A 22,031-nucleotide genomic window follows, 5' to 3' on the forward strand; every position below is an offset into this window, starting at 1 on the left:
TAGCACAATAAACCCAACTGCTAACGTAATTCACAGGGTGTCTAAATAGTTTGTTCCCAGCATTTGTGTATGTGGTCTTTTTCCAGGGGCAATTACTGAAGACTAGTCATTTTGAAAATCTGATATCTTAAGATACTAATCTCCAGTGGAAAGTTAACAAAGTGAAATTGCTACCAAAACCAACCAACCAATCAACCAAACAACCAACCAAACAAAAAATTAAAAATGTTAGAAACTTTGAGAACTTTAGCTATAGGGTAATACAAGTCACCAGACCCTGAAAACTATACCAAGATACCATATTTCTGACCATCATGCATAATGTAAAGCATACAATAAAAGTACCCCCATTCTTTATTGGACTTTAACACATTTCAGTCTGGTTACCCTATATTCAGCTCACTCTGTATGTGCAAATAACAACTGTCAATTCTCTATGTTTAGACTGCATCAAGTCAAGATGGGGCAAAGCATCTCATTTACAATGACATGAGCAAAGCATACACTTAAATCATTTATATTTAAATCTTTAAATAGAGCTATCATTCCCTGAAGTATAGTATAAACATCTCTATAAAACAGATGTCACAACAGCACTAACAGGAATCAACTAATTTATCGTTATTTCAAGAAGCTCATTATTGCAACTGCAAAGTATCCTAACTGGAAAAGTATTCAGGAACATGTTTAATACAATTTAGCACTAACATTATTTCTTCTAATTATTTTGTGTGCAGAAATCTCATCAGCATTTTATTACAGATAATGAACTAATAATGCCAGCCAATAGTCACCATCTGTCATCCCAGCAACATAATCTTACAGGGAAATGGAAGCAGAGGACGGAATATCTTCAGAAACTCTCAGGTCAGCTAGCAAATCATATGCAACAAAGGAGTGACCTTTCTCAAACAAAATGGAAAAGCAAAGTCATGACTGAGTTGTCCTCAGACCTTCACAGCATGCCTTGGTACACAGACATACCTAAACACAAAATATGTCTTTATTTATCACCAAGCACAATTTGCCTGTTAATCTTAACATTCAGATGTTGAGGCAGCAGGATCCTGAAGTCAACACTATCCTGGGATGCATAGCAAAACCCAGTCTAGAAAAGTTTGGTAGAAGAAATCTAAATTTTTCACATAAATTTTTTGTGGTACCAGATCACTCAAATTCTACATAAGTTCAAAAGCCAATGGCTAGAAAATTGGGACTGAATCTTTATGATCCAGGTGCTCAAACACACACACACACATACACACACACACACACATATACACACATACTTACTCCACTTAAGGGCACCAAAAGTTTGACTTAAGAAAGTACCCTTCTACAGAAAGAGCAACCAGTTCTCTGACATTTGCAAAGACAAGCTAAGCTTCTAGAGCTAACTAATTGTAATAACCAGTCAGATCTTCAAAGAGTCACTTTCCAAATTAAGCACTGGCTATACAGCAAAATTTCCATTTTAAGTAAAGGCTCAAATGAATGCTTATGAACACTAGGAAAATCAAAGCTGAATGAAGATTTGGTCAACATTAAGAACGTTTTAAAGCATATAGAAACATCGTATTACTTATTCCTATCAAGTTTAATTGGTTTATACTACACCAGGGATAATGGTCCTCCCAGAAGCTTTATTTTGCCAAATTCAAACCATAGTGCCAGGCACAGGAACATCATGCTGTTGGTCACAGTTAAACTAGAGACACCCCACCAAAATAAATAACATGTATGTATGTATGTATGTGTGTATGTTACAGATAGATGATAGACAAGACACACAGACACAGCCTGTTGCTCCTTCTCTTGGCTGAGCAGCAGAATTTGATGCTAAGAACTATTGTTGAAGACCCCACATATTTTGTTCACAGCACAGGGAGAAATCAAGTGGGTACTGACCGAGGCTTCTTTGCTGCCAGCTTTCACAGCACCAGAGGGAGCTAATAGAGGTTGCTGAGAGGAAGTTAGCAACAGCTTTACCCAACTGACAACTTTGTGAACCACAATGACCAGTGTGACAAGATATCCCCATGGGTGCAACAGTAGCATGAAATGTTACAATGGTAAACAACTGCTTTCTCATTGGATTTAACACCCACTCCACAAAGGAAAAGCATTTCTTGCACTGCTAACCCAGTAGAAAACCCATGGTGAATATGCTCTTGGGCCCCAGGGAGTGAGTCTATTATTACTATTTTGTTAAAAGAATACAATCTCACACTGTCTTGTAAGTTCATAACTATCTATGTATAGATTAGTGCAGCTATCAATCCTCATTTTAAGTTTCTTTGCACAGTGGGTGGTGATTAATGCAGGAACTGATCAAGGTGCGTAGAACAAGTGTGCATGTGCTCTATCATAAATAGAACATCTTTATCACCACCCCCAACCCCCCTCCCCCCCAGGCTTCATGGACAAGGCAGATTTTAAGAGCCAGAGGTTAGGGAGAAGCGAGTGAAACAGTGTCTACTAGACATAACAAGATAATTGCACTCAGGAACTCACATTAACTGTGGCTGCCTGCTCTAGAGTAAACAAGTCAGTGTAGAAGAGGGAGGTTCCCCCTACTCCTGAGGACCTACTGACAGGTGTTGGCTTCTTGGCAAGGATAAATACAGCTTCTTTAAGGAAATGGTCCCTACTGGGTCAACCATACTCTAGTGGCTGATCCTATAGCCATTGAGAATAGTAACAACACAAATTGGACTCAGTGGGTTATTAAAAAAAAAAAAAAAAAAAAAAAAAAGGAAGTGAGGGTGGATCTGGAAGGAGTTATGGGAATGGAGTGGGAAGAGAGAGAAAAAGGTTGGTAAAGATTTAAGCATTTAAGCTGGGCGGTGGTGGCACACGCCTTTGATACCAGCACTTGGGAGGCAGAGGCAGGCAGATTTCTGAGTTTGAGGCCAGCCTGGTCTACAAAGTGAGTTCCAGGACAGCCAGGGGTATACAGAGAAACCCTGTCTCAAAAAAACAAAAACAAAAAAAAACAAAAAAGAAAGAAAAGAAAAGAAAAAGATTTAAGCATTTAAGCACTTGGAATGTAAATGAAGTTTGACTATATTTATTATAAGCAGTCTCAAAGCCTGTATTAAATAGACTTTCATAGACAACCAAAATGTCAGGACTTTAATTCATAAGCAGAGTGAAACTGATATTTAAGTAGGGTGAAACTTCAACCATAACAAATTTATTTTATTGAAGGATTTAATCCTGAATCTGAAATTACAATACTATGTATTGATCTTATAAAACAACCTTTACCTTTTAAAGACAATATTTTATAATGCCTTTAACCGATTTTAATCTTCATAGAAATCAAAATAGCAAATACATCAAGACTGCAAGACATTATTTAAGTGGCTTTTCATCAATTTCAAAATATTAAAAAATGATATGTTTTAATCTGAGGTTTGAAAAATAGCCATAAATATATACAGTAGGTAATACCTCCATTGATTTACTATAAAGAAAAATTTGACAAAGTTCCATTTATAGATTTAGCTATAGTATATTTGTAATGAGAACAATTATCTTAGAAAGTTTTAAATATAATTTACTATATAAATACAAATATTTAAATATTATCACTACCAAATTATATTTTCCCTTGCCTCCTAAGTACAAAGAATGACATAAAACTGGACAACTGAGAATAAGAAAAAATGCAGGGCCAGGCATAGTGGTGCACACCTTTAAACCTAGCACTTAAGAAGCAGAGGTAGGAGAATTTCATGTAGCCATCCTAGGCTACATGAGTTCCATGAGACCCTAACTCAAAAAATAGAAGAAGAAAAATGAAGGAAGAGGATATTCATCTCTACCCTATCTAATGCATAGTAATATTATTTAATACAACTACAACTAGTTTGGATTTTGCAAAGTCCATGTGTTCCAGGAATTTCACCAACATCCTTTATTGGTCTACGTTGGCACAAAAATAATGAAAAATTATATTAATACACAAGTACTGTCATAGTCTGATGAAATAACAGAAGATTAGAAATGGGATAATTTGTAAAGAAAAGAGGTTCATAGTTCATAAAGCTAGGAAATTCAAAGGTGTGGTATTAGCTGCTACTTGGCTTCTGGTAAGAATCTTGTAGCTGGGACTAGCCTGAATGCTCAGCAGAGGCTTGGGCAGTTGAGTATGTGTGCGAAATGCAGAACATAAGGGCTAACCTTGCTTTAAGTAACTGATCATCATCACACTAGCTAGCTAAGAGGATCCAAGAGAAGCAATAACTGGCTCTTTCATTCTTGTGATACAGCAATAATCTAGTCACCAGAACTCTAATGCTCTAAGCACTTCTTACTAGGCTCCATCTCTCCACAGTCAAATAGATGTATCTACTCAGCCATTATTTAAAATCTATACACAACCACAACAGTTATACAAAATAAAATCACAAATTCAAATGAACACATTCCTAAAGAACTCTTCTGTTCAAAAGAACAAAATAGGGGAAAAATAATTGAACAAGTGCTCCTAAAATGAAACTTGAAACTATATACTGAAAGAAGAAAAATAGCTAAATGATCCAACAAATCAAATGAAATTTATTTTTCTGAAATATATTTCAATAAAATCAAAATGACCTTTAAAGTATAAAGCCATAGTTAAACATTACAATTGAGAAAACATCACAAAAGAAGATGCAGAATGAAGATAAGAACAGAATAATGGAGTGGAGTCCTGTGAAATGCTTTCCTCAGGACATGACTAAGCTATTGCACCCATTAAATCATAGCTGGTGTGGTTATTTTCATAAGACCTGCTCAAGATCAAGCCAGCCAAAATTCCAGTAGAGGCAACAGAGATGCTCTCCAGGCCCCATCACTAACTGAGGAGCTATTGGCAACTGATGGTTGCCAGGAGAAGGAAAGTCATTTTTTTCTCTGGAAGTGTGATCACTAGTAAGTTTTCCAGCTCCATATGGACACATGTGCAGCCCTAATAGGACTTAACAGGTTATACCAAAAGCGTAAACAAAAAACAAAAAACAAACAAAAAAATGGAAGAGTTGGGAGGGAGACAAACTGAAAGGATTACGGGGAGGTAGGAGAAATAGGAGTAGCAGTTGAAATATTTCATTATAAAAATGTATGATATTCTCAAGAATAAAAAGAAAAAATTACAATGAAAACTACATCTGAGTTTTTACTATGCAAATCAGCATATTATTAAAATAATACTCTTCTTGAGTCTATTATGAAAGAATTTATCACAGATGGAATTGAACCTAAAGTATGCAAAGCAATTAAGGATAGTGGGAATGTATGGACCATTTAGCGTCAGATCCTATTACAGATGGTTGTGAGCCACGATATGGTTGCTGGGAATTGAACTCAGGACCCCTGAAAGAGCAGTCAGTGCTCTTAACCAATGAGCCATTTCTCCAGCCCATGCTTAAACATTCTTAAGGCAAGGAAAAAATTAACTATCTCTATTAATAGTATAGAAACTCGACAAAAGAACAATTGAATTGTATCAATGTTAAAGTACAGTATGAACAGATATAACATGAGAAATGTAAAAATGAGATATGTACGTATCTGTATACCTATAATTTATTTGACTTGTAAAACAATATAAAAACAACACTCTGGGAAAAAAACATAAACTTTGCTATTTGAGCTCAACAAAATGATTTAATATATTGCTGAAAACATCAGTCTGTCTAAACAAAAATTTTCTTGTTTAAATAAAAAATAAATGAAAAGGTTCAATTACTTAAAATACTTTGCTCCTGTAATAGCAAGTACAGGTTAGTAGGCCAATAACAGCCTAATAACTGCATGAGCAGTTAAATCCACAGTAAACTATAGATGAGATGAAGCAGAACAGGGTTAGGAAAAGAATGACTGCGTAAAACCTTATGGATGTATGACTGCCCTTCAGGTTAACCTACTGATGCCAAGATTATAAACAGAAAACTGCACTAAAATATGTGCAAATCTATCAATTTTCTCATCATAAAACAGCCTAGTAAATTAAATCTACCCTACAAGGTGTAGTTCCCACAATAATATCCTTAGGCACAGCGAAGGGAACATACCGTTGACTGGAAATACATAACCACACTTCTCCAGAGTATATTGGTTAAACTGAATGAAGTCTCCAGCAATAGGAAGGTACAAATATTTATTCTAGCATTTACTTTCATAAATATTGACAGTACAGAAGCAAATACACAACTATGAAGCAGTTTATCCAAAATCGAGTGCTTCATTAAAGCTGGACTAGTGAAGAAGAAGAAAACGTCCTGAAGGAAAACAAAATGACACCATCAAGGCCAGGCAGGTTTTGGGTTTTGTTTGTTTTTTGTTTGGGTTTCTTTTTTTTGGGGGTGGGGGTGGGGGGTCGAGACAGGGTTTCTCTGTGTAGCCCTGGCTATCCTGGAACTCACTCTGTAGACCAGGCTGGCCTCGAACTCAGAAAGCCACCTGCTGCTGCCTCTCGAGTGCTGGGATAAAAGGCGTGTGCCACAACGTCCGGCTTGTTTTGTTTTGTTTTGTTTTTGATTTTTCGAGACAGGGTTTCTCTTTATAGCTCTGGCTGTCCTGGAACTCACTTTGTAGACCAGGCTGGCCTGGAACTCAGAAATCCGAGTGCCAGCCTGGATGCCTCTGCCTCCCGAGTGCTGGGATTAAAGGCGTGCGCCACCACGCCCGGCTTTGTTTTGTTTTTTTAAAGGACAGATAAAATTTTAGCTTAAATAATGGGATAACCTTATATAATTCCAGTGCCCTGCAACCTGAGTGAAATAATCCAGATTTTAGTTTGGGAAACAACTTGTCATTAAAAATAAACATTAGAGTGGGGACAATTGGAATACAAACGTGAGTACCACCTCCAGATGTACTGGAGGCTCATATCAATGTGGGAGGAAGATGAAACCACACCAACCTAATTACACAAAAAAGATGACTCAACTGTTTTTCCCTCTCCCCCCACTCCCTCTCCGCCTGTTTTTCTTAATTCTTTCAATGTAGTGATGAGATGGGACAACTGAACAAAATGTAAAACCATTCTGCAAACACGACGATCCTTGAGCTTCCCAGGTACTTCCGTAGACTGGTCTGAGTTCTATGAGGCAGTCATGACTTAAGATATCTCTAGAGGCTTTTAAAGCTCATGTTTTAATTTTTAATCAGAGAGTAACTCTATGTGCTTTGGCTGGTGATGCCTAATGACTTCCAAATAAATATCCTCCATCCCAGTCACATGATCAACTTGGTGGGCTGTCTTGAAGCACTGACAATATTTTTGCCTATTTAAGAAACCAGACAAGAAAGAGTGAGTCTCCCAAGGAAAACTATCAAAGTAACTGCAAAGACAATTGCTAGTTAACCACCTTTGTTTAAGCTCTAAAGTAATGTTGGTTAATGTTACCTGCTACTATTTGAAAAGCTGAGTGGGTTATCACAGTAACAGCCTAATGTGTGTCTTCCTGGCTGATAGGTGGCCTCAGTATTATCATCATTCAGTGACTCAGACTACCTTCGTGTTTTAATCACTATTCGAAACCTTCTCAGTCTTCTGCAAGAATCTACTTCAGCTGGCAGAGAAGGGAAGATCAAGTATAAGGAAGATCAAACTAACATTGAACAGGATAAAAGCATCATATGCCATTTAGCTTGTTTAGCTGTAAGGAGCAAGGCTACAAGCTATGCTCTACAAGTGGACTTATAGGAGGAAAGAGGATTTAGCAAAAAAAAAAAAAAAAACAAAACAGAATTTTTTACTACAGATAGGTCTGAATTATCCCTAGGGACAGTTTGAATCAAGTTTCAAAGTCTCGCTGGGCTATCATCATGATCTGCCCCTGCAAACAGGATAATCTAAACTAGTCAACAATATGTTCTTAGTAGCTTTTTGAGGAGGTTATTTTCAAAAGTCTTATTCACCCCTACAAAAGATTGACTTTCACTGAGAATACCATAAATAAAATGTTCTCCCAAAAAGGCTTTTTTTAAAAAAAATGTTAGGATACATGTGTAATTTCTCAATGTGATCTCCTTACACAGGTTTGGAGAATAGTACAGGTTTACCAGAGATATGAGGTATGTCATTTCAACCAGATTTTAACTACACATGTATTTGTTTCACAACTAATAGGAAAAATACTTTGCTGAGCAACATAAAACAAAATTTTTAAGCTAAATATTCTAAGTTTAACAGCAATTTATAAGACATAGTTTTAAACTACATTTTAATTTATTGTGTATATGTGCATATTTGCATCACATATGCAGGTTAGAAGACAACTTTCCAGAGGCCATTAACCCCTTCCACCATGTGGGTCCAGAGGACAGAACTCAGATCAGGCTCAGAGCAGACATCTTTGCCTGCTGAGCCACCTCACGGGCTCCATAGAACATCTTTGATAAACTAAAACCTCTTGGTAAGCAAGGAGCCCAGTGCTATCGTCTGTTCTAGGTTATAGAATTGGGAACCTTTTGAAGATGAGTTGTTGTATTTTCAAATGCCTGGTATCATCAATCTTACTGAAAGATCAGCACTTTCTATCCAAAAAGAACTACACTCATCATTCTCTTCTACTTTTAAAAGAACACTGGCTCTCTTAGTAGTGTTTGTTCTAATCTATGTAGCACAAGGGAAATAATATAACATTTCAAACAAGTTGATAAACATTAAAACATTTGAATAGAGGAAGATATTTGGTGAGTAGGGACATCTAAAAGTGACTACTCTCATGAAACTGACACTTTTTTGTAAGACCACAAGTGCCTAAATAGCTGCAACAAAACAAAAAGATATGTAGTGAGTGCTTCAAAAGATAAAGAGGAATAACAATTACCTCCACCTGGAAAAGGTGGGGATATTTGAAGGCTACTTGAAAAGATTTCAGGAGTTTTCGGCAAAAATGCATGTATGTTAAGAGAAAGAGACATTCCTAACAGGGACCATGAATTCAAAGCAAAGAGTGACAAATGAACATTTACTACTTAATAAACTAAAACAGAGCATTTTCTTAAAAACTGCAAGTTCAATCAAGCAAGAACACAGGTACAAAATGAATGTGTCAAGAGTGAATCTTTTATGTCAAACTAAACATAGTAGACTTTATTTCTTATTAACCTTAACTTAGAAACCAAAAGAAATCTTTTACAAAAATCACTTTTGTTTCTTCTTCTAAAGATAGACTATAGTTAAGCGTAGAAAAATAGCAAAATTAAAACCTAATGACAGGGAAAGACCTAAGTGGTATCAATTCCTAAGAGTACTAAGCAGTCAATAGTCTAACAGGAGACAGTTAGGACCTAGAGGCAATGTAAAGAAGCTGATATATTGAAAAGAATTCTGAGACAGAACACCATTCGGCCAGAAGGGAGAAATGAGTTAGAAGGGAAGTCAAGTTTTATGCTGGTACAAAACAAACCATCATCATCGTCATCGTCACCACCACTATCACCCAGTACTCTAGGTTTACCATGACTGTGTTCCACAGTGCCAACAAAGAAACCATTTCCACAGCAAGTCCTTGACTTTAAAACTTGAATCACTCAATATTCTGATCTTGATAACTGTTCTTCTAAATTATATCTCTGTACAAATGAATCATTAAAAGATGATTCAAACTTGAAACTACAGTTAAATACTTATTAAATTATTTTATTCTCTTAGTACCACAAAACAATCCTAGTCCATTTTTTTCAAAGCATGTATTCTGAACAATTAATTTCCACCCTAAAAGAGTGTAGTGTACTCTACTTTGTGAAAACATAGGTCCAAGAAAAAAGGTACTAACAAACTTTCCAAAGACAGTTCTATTTAAAAATATTTAGATTTTTAAGTTTACAGAATATAGGGAGGTCAGTATTACCTATGAGAATAATTACTCTGCTCCACAGAAATGCCACACTTGTGTGTGTGTGTGTGCGTGTGCGTGTGCGCGCACGCACGCGGGCACGCCATCTGTTTATAGGTGTCTGCAGAGGCCAGAAGAGGGAGTCAGGATACCTGAAACTGGAGTTACAGACAGTTGTGAGGCCCCTAACCTGGGTGCTAGGCATGGAACTTCAATTTACTGCAAGAGCAGCAGGCACTTAACTTCTGAGTTATTTCTCAAACCCCTATACTTTTTCTTTTAAATTCAGACAGGGTCTTCTTTTCAGAATGGCTTTAAGATCACTATTCTCCTGACTCTGTCTCTAGAATTCTAGTAATACAGAATACATGCATGGCCATGCCTAGCTTAGACTTTTCAAAGCTTGTTTCAATTTTGAATGTAAAAACCAACATAATTTTGTATTTACAAATTATGAAGTCTATAAAAGTAAGATGCATTTATTAAAAATAAGCAGGTTGGCAAGAAGGCTCAGCGGTTAAGAAGAGTTAAGTTCGATTCCCAGCCCCCACATGCCAGCGTAGAACTGTCTGTTAACTCCAGTCACTGGGGATCTGACACCCTCTTCTGGCCTCCCTGGGTTCTAGGCACATGTGTGGTGCAGAGATAACATGCAGGGAACACACCCATCCACGTTAAACAAATAACAGAGTTTTAAAAATAATATACTGGATACAACCATGACTTTAAGTTATGTTTAATGATTCACAAAAGGTAACATGTTGACACAAAATAATTCTTCTCCAAACCCCAACACAACAAATCTATTCTTATCAATAGCCTTATAGGAAGCAGTTTAGTTAGTACACGTTCCACACTTAAGCCATTCCTCCAGGAAAGAAACATAATTAATTATAACAACATAAGTAGTACACGACATCATAATCACAGCACTTCAAAACTGAACCTGGCTGGGCCGGCACTGATTTTATCTTATGTGAGTGGGCAAAATTTGAGTCACCACCATTCACCATACCTAAATGGAAGCACTACAAAAAGTACTGCCATGAACCTCTATACTATGTGGAGAGCGCACCAGGAACTTCTCATCTGGTGACTGAGAAAGGAGTGAGCTCTTCAAAGCACCCTGGCCCATATGTGTGTTCTCATTCTCTTCTCTTCCCTTCCTCCCCTCCCCTCCTCACAACCTGGAAAGCTTTATGTTAAATGGGATAAAAACAAAAATAAAAACAAAAAACACCCTCTGGGAATATCTAATTATAAACAAAAGATTCCATTCCTACAAATAGATGACTAGTCTAATGATGTTTACTCATTGTTTTGTCTTCTGACGGTGATAAGAATATAGGGTTCTAAAAGCTCTTCCCAGGGAAGGAGAACTACTTCCTAAGGCTGCTTAGGAAAAACACTAGTATTATGCAGTACTATGTGGAGTGCTGCCTCTTTACTTTTCATTTGTTCTTTCTAGTAAGGACACAATTACAGAAGAGACCTTGAAATATTTACCTAAAATAAACACATCTTTTCACAGGAGAGGGGGAGAGGAAGAATAATTAGTACAGGAATTCTTTCCTTTTTAGGAGTTATTTGAATTCCAAATTTCTAAGAACTTTCAAACTCAGACTGGGAAAGTAATGGGAATGATATATTCATATTCATTTAGATCAGCTTCTTAGGGCATTAGTTAATTTTGCTAAATGCCAGAATACTTATATAGCAAAGAGAAATTAAACTATTCAGTAATATGTTTTAACAACCTCAGATGAGCCTCAACCTGTGTAACTGACTTCCTAAACAGTTTGTTCAAATAGCATTTTGGTAAATTAAATCATTTTACTTATACATTAAGATAAAGAATCAGTAAAGCAAATAACCACCTGAAAAGCTACCTGACAGTTGAAATAATAAAACACAAATTAATATATAACTCATTCTCCTTACCTGGTTTTAGAGATAGTACAATTACATTTCTAACTTAAAGAACCACTGAATTGTGGACATGATGGTGTTAAATTACTGGAATTATAATAAATTTAGATCCTTACTCCATGGAATTTCATTAGGTCACAATCCACTTGACAGAATTCCAAATGGCTGCTCAAATAGGGAGACTTGGGTCTTCCACTGCGATGAGCGCCCTGACTGGCTATCCAGTAACAAGCTTGTATGTGTACATACAAGCAACACTAAATGGACTTGGCAGGTTGTATTTATGTAGTTATGCATTTATATATAAACAAGTGGTATGGGTATAACACTAATAAAAAGGAAAACAAGCCATGAATTTGAGAATGTGTGGAGGTGGGGAAATGTGGAAAGTGTTGAAGGGAAGGAACCAAAAAATGACAACAACAACAAAGAAAAAGGATAATTTGTACATGGGTCAAATATTATGAGAAAAATGTTTGTTTACATTTCAGACTTTTGGCTTCTTAGGAAATTGCCTTAAGGTCAAGGTTGGTTTATATATTGGTTTGTGTTAGTCTTTTGAATAACTTTGTTAGCAATAAGTTTATAAGTCATTTAGTATATTTCATACTGTATGACTAAAAACATGTTTAGTTGTGTCCAAACTTTGTATGTTATACAAAATGCAAACTATAAAAGCCTATGTTATGTCTTTCAAAATATGAACATTTGTATAAAATTCATTTTTGTCCAAACTATTTCTATACCAAACACTGGTTCATTCTAAACTATACAAAGATCTAAATCAGTGCTTTACCGAGCTTAACCATATTTGAATGTTAAGTCCAAAACAAGAACAAATTGGTGAATTTCTATAAAAGGAAGAGCATAAATATAGCCTATTAAATTTAACCTATCATGTATATTTAAGATTTTGTCTTATGATCATTCTTCAATGATGGCATTCCAGAGTATGCATACTTGTCTCTCAGTGTGTGCACATGTATATTTATATAGCTCAAACAGAAATCTCTGTAAATCCTATATATGTATTTCATAAATATTTACTGCAGGGCCTTTTAAATACCAAATATCAGGTTATATACTGTAAAGCTAAAAAGAAACAGGTGTATTAGGTAAAGCAGATATATCCACCAAAATTACCTTGCATACAGTTACAGAAACAGTGAGACAATTTTAAGATAAATGAACCAAACTTCAGCTAATCTGTCAAGGACTTGCAAACAGCTACATTAATTCTGGACTGTAGGGATAGTTATGATGCTAAGGTCCTGTTCCCAAATTAGTTCTTGATCTGTCCTGTCAGTAAAGAAAACCATGGGCCAATTGCTGGATAGAAAGTACAGGTGGGATTTTCAGGTCCCTGGAGGCAAGCAGGGAGACACAAGGAAGGAGAGACAGAGTTCACCATGCTTCAGAGAGAGAAGACCCAGGTGGCCAATGTGAGGTTTCAGGAGGAGCAGTGGGCGGTGGCCACTCCAATAGGTGGGTGGTCAGAGATGTTTAGCCAGGACTACCTTCAACTGACCAACTAAAGTTAGGGCAGGTAGGAGGACCAGAGCTAAGAGCTAAGGGAAATGATAAAGGCATGTTTTCCAGGCAGGAGATAGCACCTAGCAATTGTGCCAAGAAGGCAAGTTGAAAATGAACAACTGTGTGTGTCTTTAGTCTGTGGATTCAAGAGAAGCTGGGAGGGGGCTGGTAGTGTGGCCCATTCCTGGAGCATAGGCCAGGTAGTAAAAAGCTACACGCAATGATATAGAATAATGGGAATCAAACATACAAAGATTCATCAACTCCACTGTTGACTGCTTTCTTTTTTTTTTCCCCATGTTGAGAAACTTCAAGAATAAAGTATTCTTAACGAATATAAAACAACAGTAGTTTACTTTATCGCTTTCTATATCTTCCTATTTCCCAAATTCCTACTTAACATTCCAGATGACCTACCACATGCTTATATTCAGGGCCTGGACACTTTTCTTCAGTATTCTATTCACAACATTAGAAAAGACTGACACAAAAATATGATGTATCAAGCATCTGTTTGTTCTTGCATATGTTAGGTGTAAAATTTAATCCTTAAATAGTAGTTATTTGTATAAATACATTAACTTTTTTACTGAATGGCTGATGCAAAGTGAAAAAACACAGCAACCATCCTAAAGATAAACATAAGAATAACTGTAAGGGCTATAATACTAATATTATTTTAAAATAAAAACTATTAAGTTAATAAAAATAAAAATAGGTAAATTTTGAGCCTAAGAAAAACAAGTCATTGAGCACTACACAGAACAGCACATAAATGCTACAACAGGACGGCTACCACTTTCCATTCTCATGAGCAGTAGCAAGTATCTTAGTGAAAGCCAAGTCAAAGTCACTTCAGGGCTCTCAAAAGGCATCATTAAGTACCGCTACACCTTCTACAATATCCCACAAGAAACCACGTCCAACAATAATTCAGACTTCCACCACAAAGAGAGAGAGAGAGAGAGTGTGTGTGTGTGTGTGTGTGTTCAGAGTGCACAAAGGCCAGTGACAATCACCCTAAGTTAAACTATGGGAAAACATTATATATATGCAATGAATGCAGACATAATACAGAAGGTCCAGACATAATACAGAAGCCATGGAATGAAACTATTCTCAGTTTCAAAATTGAGAATATATAAGAGTGATAACTTTAAATTTTCAAAAAATGAAAATATATAACAGTGATAACTTTAAAAATAACTCCTTGGACCACTCCACTATTCTGACATTTGAAAGAAAGTGTTTTAAATGTGCAGTTATAGATAGATACTAAAGACTGTTAAGGAAGATCAAAAACTGGATATTTCACAGCATGCCTGTAATCCAAGAACTCAGGAACTTGAGGCAGAAAAATAGACAGCTTGTGCTACCCTAAACTATACCAGGTGACCCTGTCAATTAAGTATTCTCTTAAGAACAATATTAACTTACAAATTTTTAATACTAGAAAAGATAAAAAAAACAGTTAATGAACTCTTCAAAAAGTTTTCCCATGACCATACTAGATAAACAAGACAATATGTATTACTATTAGCAGTTTATGAGTACGTTTGACCTTCAGAAGTACGAGGCAGCAAGTAGCAGTGCCTTTTAGTTTTTTGTTTAGAAATACTGCTAGATGACAGGAGAATGACTTCACTGTAATAACTTGGCAGACAATCTTAAACACTCACCTTGCCACACTACTATGGGTTTCGCTAGCTTCTTCAACTCATTCTTAATTGTGGCAAGTAATAATTAAGGTACTACATAGTGGCACTCCGTTAAATTATATATGTGCAGTTCAAACTCACACTACAAGCATAGTTGTTGGCTTCAGGAAAACTGACTAAAGCTACTGACAGCTTCTGAGACAATTACTTGAGACTAGTACCTGCTTAGTAATTCTTTAGCCATTAGTCAAGTCAGTTTACCACCATATATAACTAATTCTTACGATTTATGAAAAGAGAAAAGCACTTTGCACAGTGTAGTGTAATGTAAGAAACAGCGAGTAAGAGGTAAACAAGACTAGACACAATGGTGTTCATGACCCCAAGCTCCCTCAGGCCAGGAACTAGTGCAATATCCATCTCTATTTCCACCATGGACATGTTCATAACCCCTCCCCTGTAAAACACAAAAAGAAAAAATGGCCATCCTTTCATATTCCATTTTAGTTACATTCAGCCAACTGTCCTACATTTTTAGACACCCTGAAAGTATCAGAGCATGTCCCAGCAGAATAGTGCCATGGAAACACAAAAGAAAACCCATTTGTCATTCTTTTACCTAAAAATCTCAGCAATTCATCAACTGTGGAATCAACACAGAATCTAGAACTAAAAGAACAGAATCCTACATCCATTTGCTTGCTGAATTTCAAAGTATACATAGCTTGGCAAATAGTCCCTTGAATGTTTTCTTCCTTTCTATCTACAGCAACTAGAGAGACAGGACAATACAAAGGAAGTCACCAAGTATTAATGAACTTGACTCCTCCTGTTATTTGCCTCAACAACATCGACAAGAAATAAACCACAGTACTAAAAATATCAAACATACCTATTTCTATAAAAACAACAATTCTGGATAGGTATTTTTCAACAATTTGTTCCTAGGTAATATTCTTTGATACTTCAGACTTGCTGCTAATCTACTAAATTTTACTTTGCAGAAGAAGCACAAATATTTTCCCAAGTTATCAGAAAAACTAATTATGTTCTGGTCATTTCTAGAGGTCCAGACAAAGGTAAGGGACTTTGGCGCTCCAACCATTCCATCAGCTCTTGGGTAGTATTCTCTCTCTTCAGCAGACCAGATAAGAGACCATGTGTTAGATCAGCTCAACTTCTTTTTAAATAAATAATATGTAGGATGAAAAAAAAAGATTGTCAAAGACTTGGTTTCTTAGACATTTAATAGGAGAACAAACAACATATACCGAACACAAATAACAACAATACCAGGAACAATAGATCCAGGACAGGTGCTACAAAGAAGCCAACTTGGGTGGTGTCTGGGAATTCTAAGCACTGGGAAAAAGACTGAACTAATATTAAGACCCAGAGCCATTGGTAATATGCACCTTGACACAGTAATAGCAACAAATAAAAGTTTGGTAAAACTGGCTTTTAAACTTCTTTTTAATTTGGATGTTTTCTTTTATTTACAATTAATTTGTTTCATGGAGCTAAGTTTTGTTTTCTTAGTTCACATATAACCCACATTATCACAAGTAAAATAATTAAAAAGAATGCCATTATCTTTCAATATTTATCCAATGTATACATCATAATTATCCTTTTCAAAATGTAAACCAGAATAAATCAGTTAATTTTCAACTCAATAAGCACACACAAACTTTATATGTAGTTAGAAATTCATTAACCTACTTTGTACATCTTAGTTATTTAATGTTCTATATGCTCATGGCAATAATATCTGGGAAAATATAACCTTTGAACATAAATTTATAAGTTTATAAAATAAACTACTGATTAAGTAACTTTGCTACTCATTCACTGATTCTGATACCTTATGCACCATAATGTAACTGACAGAACGGAAAAAAATCAGAGCCATAAATTAACACTATTTAGTTCAGCTAAACAGAGATTGAGAACTTTCCCAAAATCAAAATTCAAAGATTGTTGTGGAAGCCTAAATCTTAATGCATTTTCACTCTATGCAGTTAAGTTTAGAAGTAAGTTCCCATAATGACTCTTAGAAAAATAAATTTCAAATCGGGTAGAGTAGTACAGAGAACTTCAACCTCTAGAAATATTAGCTAGATAATAAAACTTTCAAAAGGCTAATTGAAGAGTATCTCGAAACAGAGAGAAAAATAGCAAAACGTTCATATTTCACAACTAAGGACAACATTAAATTAACTCAGAAAGGGGAGATCAATGAAGAGCTTACAGCGTAAAGCAAATGAAGGAGCTCAGCACACGTGTGTGCTCTAATACAGCGCATGCACTTGCACACCCTATGCCGGCTGGCTTTATGTTACTTTTTAAAACACGCACCACTTCTTTATATATGGTAAAAGCCTTTCAAGATTCCTGAGGGAAAAAAATCTCATCAAATGTCACTCTAGAATTGCCAATTTCTTAGGAGTGGGAGGCCTAAAAAAATCTGGTAGGTTGAATCAAAAACTATTTTTCATAGAAAAAAATATTAAGTTACCGGATGTTCAGAAATTTTGTTACTAGATTAGGCAAAGTAAACATAAGCAGGACTCTCCAGAGTACTTTACTGCAATTAGTTTTGCCTCGTTCATAACCTATAATTCTTTAATTTGGATATTTACAGACATAAGAATTTCTATTTGTTACCTACTATCTTAATTGTTTAGTGTTTAAATACATGGGTTTATTCTTGGATTTCAGAAAGCAACTACTTTATATTTTATTTAGATCATTATTAATGACTTTATCTCAAGATCATTAATTTTAACTAATACTTTGCTTTGGTCTCATTTGAATTGTTCTACTTAACTCAAAGGTAGAGTTTGTATATTACCATCACAAAAAAATTACTATTTGCATAATACTTTATGATTTTCATCTATTACAAGCACATCACAGGGAGCCATAGGATGCATTCATTAGCTTGTCATTCACCACTTCAAGACCCTTCAGAATCAAACAGGGGAAGGATGACATTTTGTTAATAACAGAAGTTCAGAAATGAATATAAATAATAACCTTGAAGTTTTGAAATACACAAGAAAGAAAAAATACAAAAAGAGAATGATCCAGGAACAGCAACACAACACAACTTTCAATTTGTAATTACCATATCTTCTAAGTAAAGCATGATGTTAGCAGGCTTATGCATATTCCATTAAGGTAGCATTTAAGCTATGGTACAAAAACAAAGAGAATTACAATCTTTCTGTTGGATGTTAAAATACGATAAATCTTAAAACTGGTTGTTCCTCTTTACAGCATTGTTTTCTCCCTGTTTTCTGACCCAAGCACCAACTCTTACTTAGCTTAACCCCATAAAAATGTATGCTAAGAGTGTTTATGAGAAAAACAGACACTGGATTCAAAATTCTGCTTACAACTCTTTGTGATACAAGAATAAGAAAACTTAATTTCTATCCTTCCTTCCATAATTAAGACAAAATAGGAATAAAATTCTGAATGCTTCCTTGTCCCCCATAATCCAAATACCCAGAGCTCTGAAAGCCTTTTGTAAACAACGCATATCTCCATGAAATGCATAGCCCTGAGTCAATGTCTACCTAAAAGTTTAATGTGTCATTTCTCAAAACATAATATAATGTCTATCCTCCCACTTTGAGAGGTGCAAAAAAGGAAGGAGGAGAGCTGAGGAAGAAACGGTGCAGAGCAGAGGAAGAAACGGTGCACGTTGTTGTTTTTCATTCATGCAGTAGAGTGATGTCAGTGTCTGCAGCAGCAGCAGCAGCAGCAGCAGCAGGCAATTTGGTCAATGGAAACTAAAACCCTCTGATGTCAGAACCTTAGTGAATTCAATAGAAACTAATTGAAATTGTTAAGTCACAGGATAGATTTGAAGTGGCTAAAGAGACAGAACGTATTACTTATATGTTGTACTTTCAATATGGGCAGAGGAGAACAAGGCAGAGTGTGGACAAATAACATAGTGATAATACAATCAAGAAACTAGGAGCACAAGACCATGCTTTCAAAAATCACTTCAATGCAAGAAACTGACAAAACATCTAAGGTTACACATAGCACAACTACAGCACAGAAAGCTCCTCCATTCCTAGAACAAGCTGTGACCCTGCAAATCTGTCTACTGCACAAACAGACTCAAAAACAAGTGTTTTCATCATGATTGCATTAAAAGTGCATTAAACTCTGGTGTGCCATTCTCCAACAAAGAGTAGAATTTAATCCTGATCACAAATTTCATTAAAACTGCTTCATGATGGGGCATGTAATTCCTAAGCAATTAGGGCTTTTGAAGGATGTAGAAAAACAAGTTGTACTATTATCTGTGCTAAGATGTTACTGTTTATCAACAAAAGGAAAGGCGGTACTAGGTGCCCATTATTTTTTTGCAGCAATTGCCAAAACTTCTCAAACTCTGCCCACAAAATCCTCTGCACACAATCTACAATTCCTATTTTTATTTTATTTTCACATTGTTCCTAAAAGAAAACCCCCAAACTCCCATTAACAAACTGTTAAAGCTAAATCATTCACAAACGTCTGTGACTGCTGCTGCTTTTCTGTTACCTCTCATTTAACACAGCTCCAGAAAATGTGCAAGGGAGTTGCATATGGCATTAATCTGTTAGAAAATGGTGGAGTTTTCTATAAAATACATCCAAGGATGTGTGTTCAGTTGTGGTCATTATTAGGGCGATCACGTTGTTTTCATTCATTCATTCAGGATTTGCTGGAGGATGTCAGTTTCTGCAGCAGCTGGCTTGACCTGGGGGAGGAGTGGGGAGCAAATCCCTCCTGGTGCATACAGATTACAGGATGTATTTCTTGGTGCTCCTGCACTTATTCCACTGCACTTATATCCTACCCAGAGGCTTACCATCAAGGGATCTGAAAGCAAGTGCTTTAGCAACATGCTAATTACAAGTCTAAATTAAAGCTAAAAATACCTAAACTTTGATCTACCGTATTGCAATCCCTTTCTCTAACTCTAAACACCTTAAGAATGTCCACCTTAAACAAAAAAATCCCACATACCACATAAACATTGTATGAAGCTTGGTAGTATTTCCCTTCTGAGCAGGCTTTTTTGTTGTTGTTTTCTTTCCCTACTCCGAATGATTCCTTCCACAATGCTGCAGTAGCAGCAGCAGCAGCAGCAGCAACTGTAGTTCTAGGCTGGTATCTAAGAATATTAGGTACTCGACTCTCCCTTATGGCCGGTTACGTCCCTGTTTTGCCTAGTTTTCTTTTTCTCCCCCAGGAGTCAACTAGTTCATGCACTATGTCCCTAGGCATAAACAAAACCAAACCCAAACAGAAAACATTAAGGGGAGTCCACAACATCCTCCCACTCACCATTACCTTTGATACCTAACAAAAAAGAAAGGAGATCTCTCTACACAGCTCAGCTGAACTGGTAAATATACTTAAAGATGCAAGGAAAAAGTGAACACACTCCACAAACAGGCTTTAAGAAATTCACCACGAAAATCACCATTCCGGCATAAGCCATTGGTAGTGCAGTAGTGATCTAATACATGACTATATAAAGTAGAGGAGAGGATGGATAACACCATACACTTTAAACTGCCTCCCCTACACATGCAAAGGATATTCTAACAACCTAACTACCGCCATCAAGTCTCCAAAACACAAACATACTCCAGACAAGAACTTTGTGGGAAAGCACAAAGGCTGCAGAGATTACCACTACCACCTTATTCCCCGCTAGGGAGTTTGTGTGCGTGTTTAAGGGTTTCGCACGGCTCCTCCTTGCCCGGCTCCAAACACAGAAAGCTAATAAGCTAGTAAACCGAAACACTTTTCTTTTGCAGGCGAGGGATGCAAGATAAAATCTGCGTGGCGGTGTGAGGGTCGGATAAAAGTTGATTTCCAGGTCGCTCCTCCAAGCCCTGCAGCGACCTCAGGGTGGGGGGTAAGATTCCCAAAGCCACTTTCACACCTTCGGTAATGCACTAGCAAACAGAAGCCCGGAGAGGCTGAAGTTTTCCACGCAGGGCACCGTCGGGGAGACGCAGCCCGGGAGGACGGGAGGGTTGGGCTCGCTACCTCTGCACACGGGCGAGCCGGGACTCCGTCTCTCAGGTGAGCTGCTCCTCCGCTGGCTCTCGGGGGACCGTCTCGGGCGGCCCTTGGCGCGAGGCGCCTGCTCGGCTGGGGCAGCGGCCGGCGGTGGAGTCGGGCTGGACGGGCTGGGGCCGCGGGCCCCTCCGGGCCCGGAGAGACTGCCGAGCGCGGCGGCGGCGGCGGCGGCGGCGGCCGGGCGCGTGGGGCTGTGTTGGCTGCCCCGCAGGAGCTGGTAGGGCACCGTGGCGCGGATGGGCTGCAGCAGCCGACCGGCTCCCGCAGCCGGTGCGCAGCTCCCGGCCGGCCCCGTCCCGCTCCCGGCAGCGGCGGGCGGGGAGCCCGCGGTGCTGCGCCGCATCCTCTGCGGCGCGGAGTGAGGGGTCTGAGAGGAACTGGAGGACGCAGTGGACATGGTGGCTCCGCGGGCGGGCGGGCGGGCGGGCGGGCGCGCGAGCGAGCGTGTGGGAGCCGGCGCCGCGGTGCGTGCGATGTGTACGGGGGAGGGGCGGCGAGGGGCGGAGCCGCGGGGCTCCCCTTCCGACGCGCACCCCGCCGCCGAGGGGGAGGGGACGCCGCGACGGCCAACGTCCAACGGCTCAACCGCCCCGCGGCGCTCTGCGGGGCACTCACGGCAGAGCCCGCGTCGAGCCCATGGCCGCCGCCGCCGCCGCCGCCGCCCCGGGCATCGCGCTGACAGGGCACTCGCCCGCTTCCCGCGGCGGCTCAGCCCTCGCGGGGGGTCGCCCGCGCGACACGGCTCGGCGACCACGGGTAGCGCCGGGACTTTAGCCTCGGAGGAGAGAAAGGGGCCTCGAGGCGCCTCGCGCTGCGCGTAACCCGCGCCACCGCAAACGCCGCCGCCGCTGCCGCCGCCACCTCGACCCGCTTCTCACTCGGAATGGCAACTAATCCTGTGTCGGCGCCCCGCCTCCGACCCCGCCTCTGGGCGTTCCGGACCCGGCTCCTGCGGCTGCGAGCG

General features: G+C 38.4%; 1 protein-coding gene across 3 annotated transcripts in view; it reads right to left on the bottom strand.

Moving 5' to 3' along the window:
* Glcci1 (glucocorticoid induced 1) overlaps nt 1-21,483 on the bottom strand; it is an 82,254-nt gene extending 60,771 nt beyond the window's left edge. For 2 of the 3 annotated variants that reach the window (XM_021164342.3, XM_021164341.2), the window contains exon 1: nt 21,035-21,483. In XM_021164342.3, the coding sequence (XP_021020001.1) occupies nt 21,035-21,464 (430 nt within the window). In that variant the 5' untranslated portion in view covers nt 21,465-21,483. Of the gene's footprint in view, nt 1-11,783; nt 11,868-21,034 lie in introns of those variants that run through there. The other variant, XM_021164344.3, reaches the window with a different exon arrangement.
* Between the last annotated feature and the right edge of the window lie 548 nt (nt 21,484-22,031).

This window comes from Mus caroli, unplaced genomic scaffold (assembly GCF_978045245.1).
Source record: "Mus caroli unplaced genomic scaffold, Mus_caroli_1 scaffold_7, whole genome shotgun sequence".
In the NCBI taxonomy this organism is placed as follows: domain Eukaryota; kingdom Metazoa; phylum Chordata; class Mammalia; order Rodentia; family Muridae; genus Mus; species Mus caroli.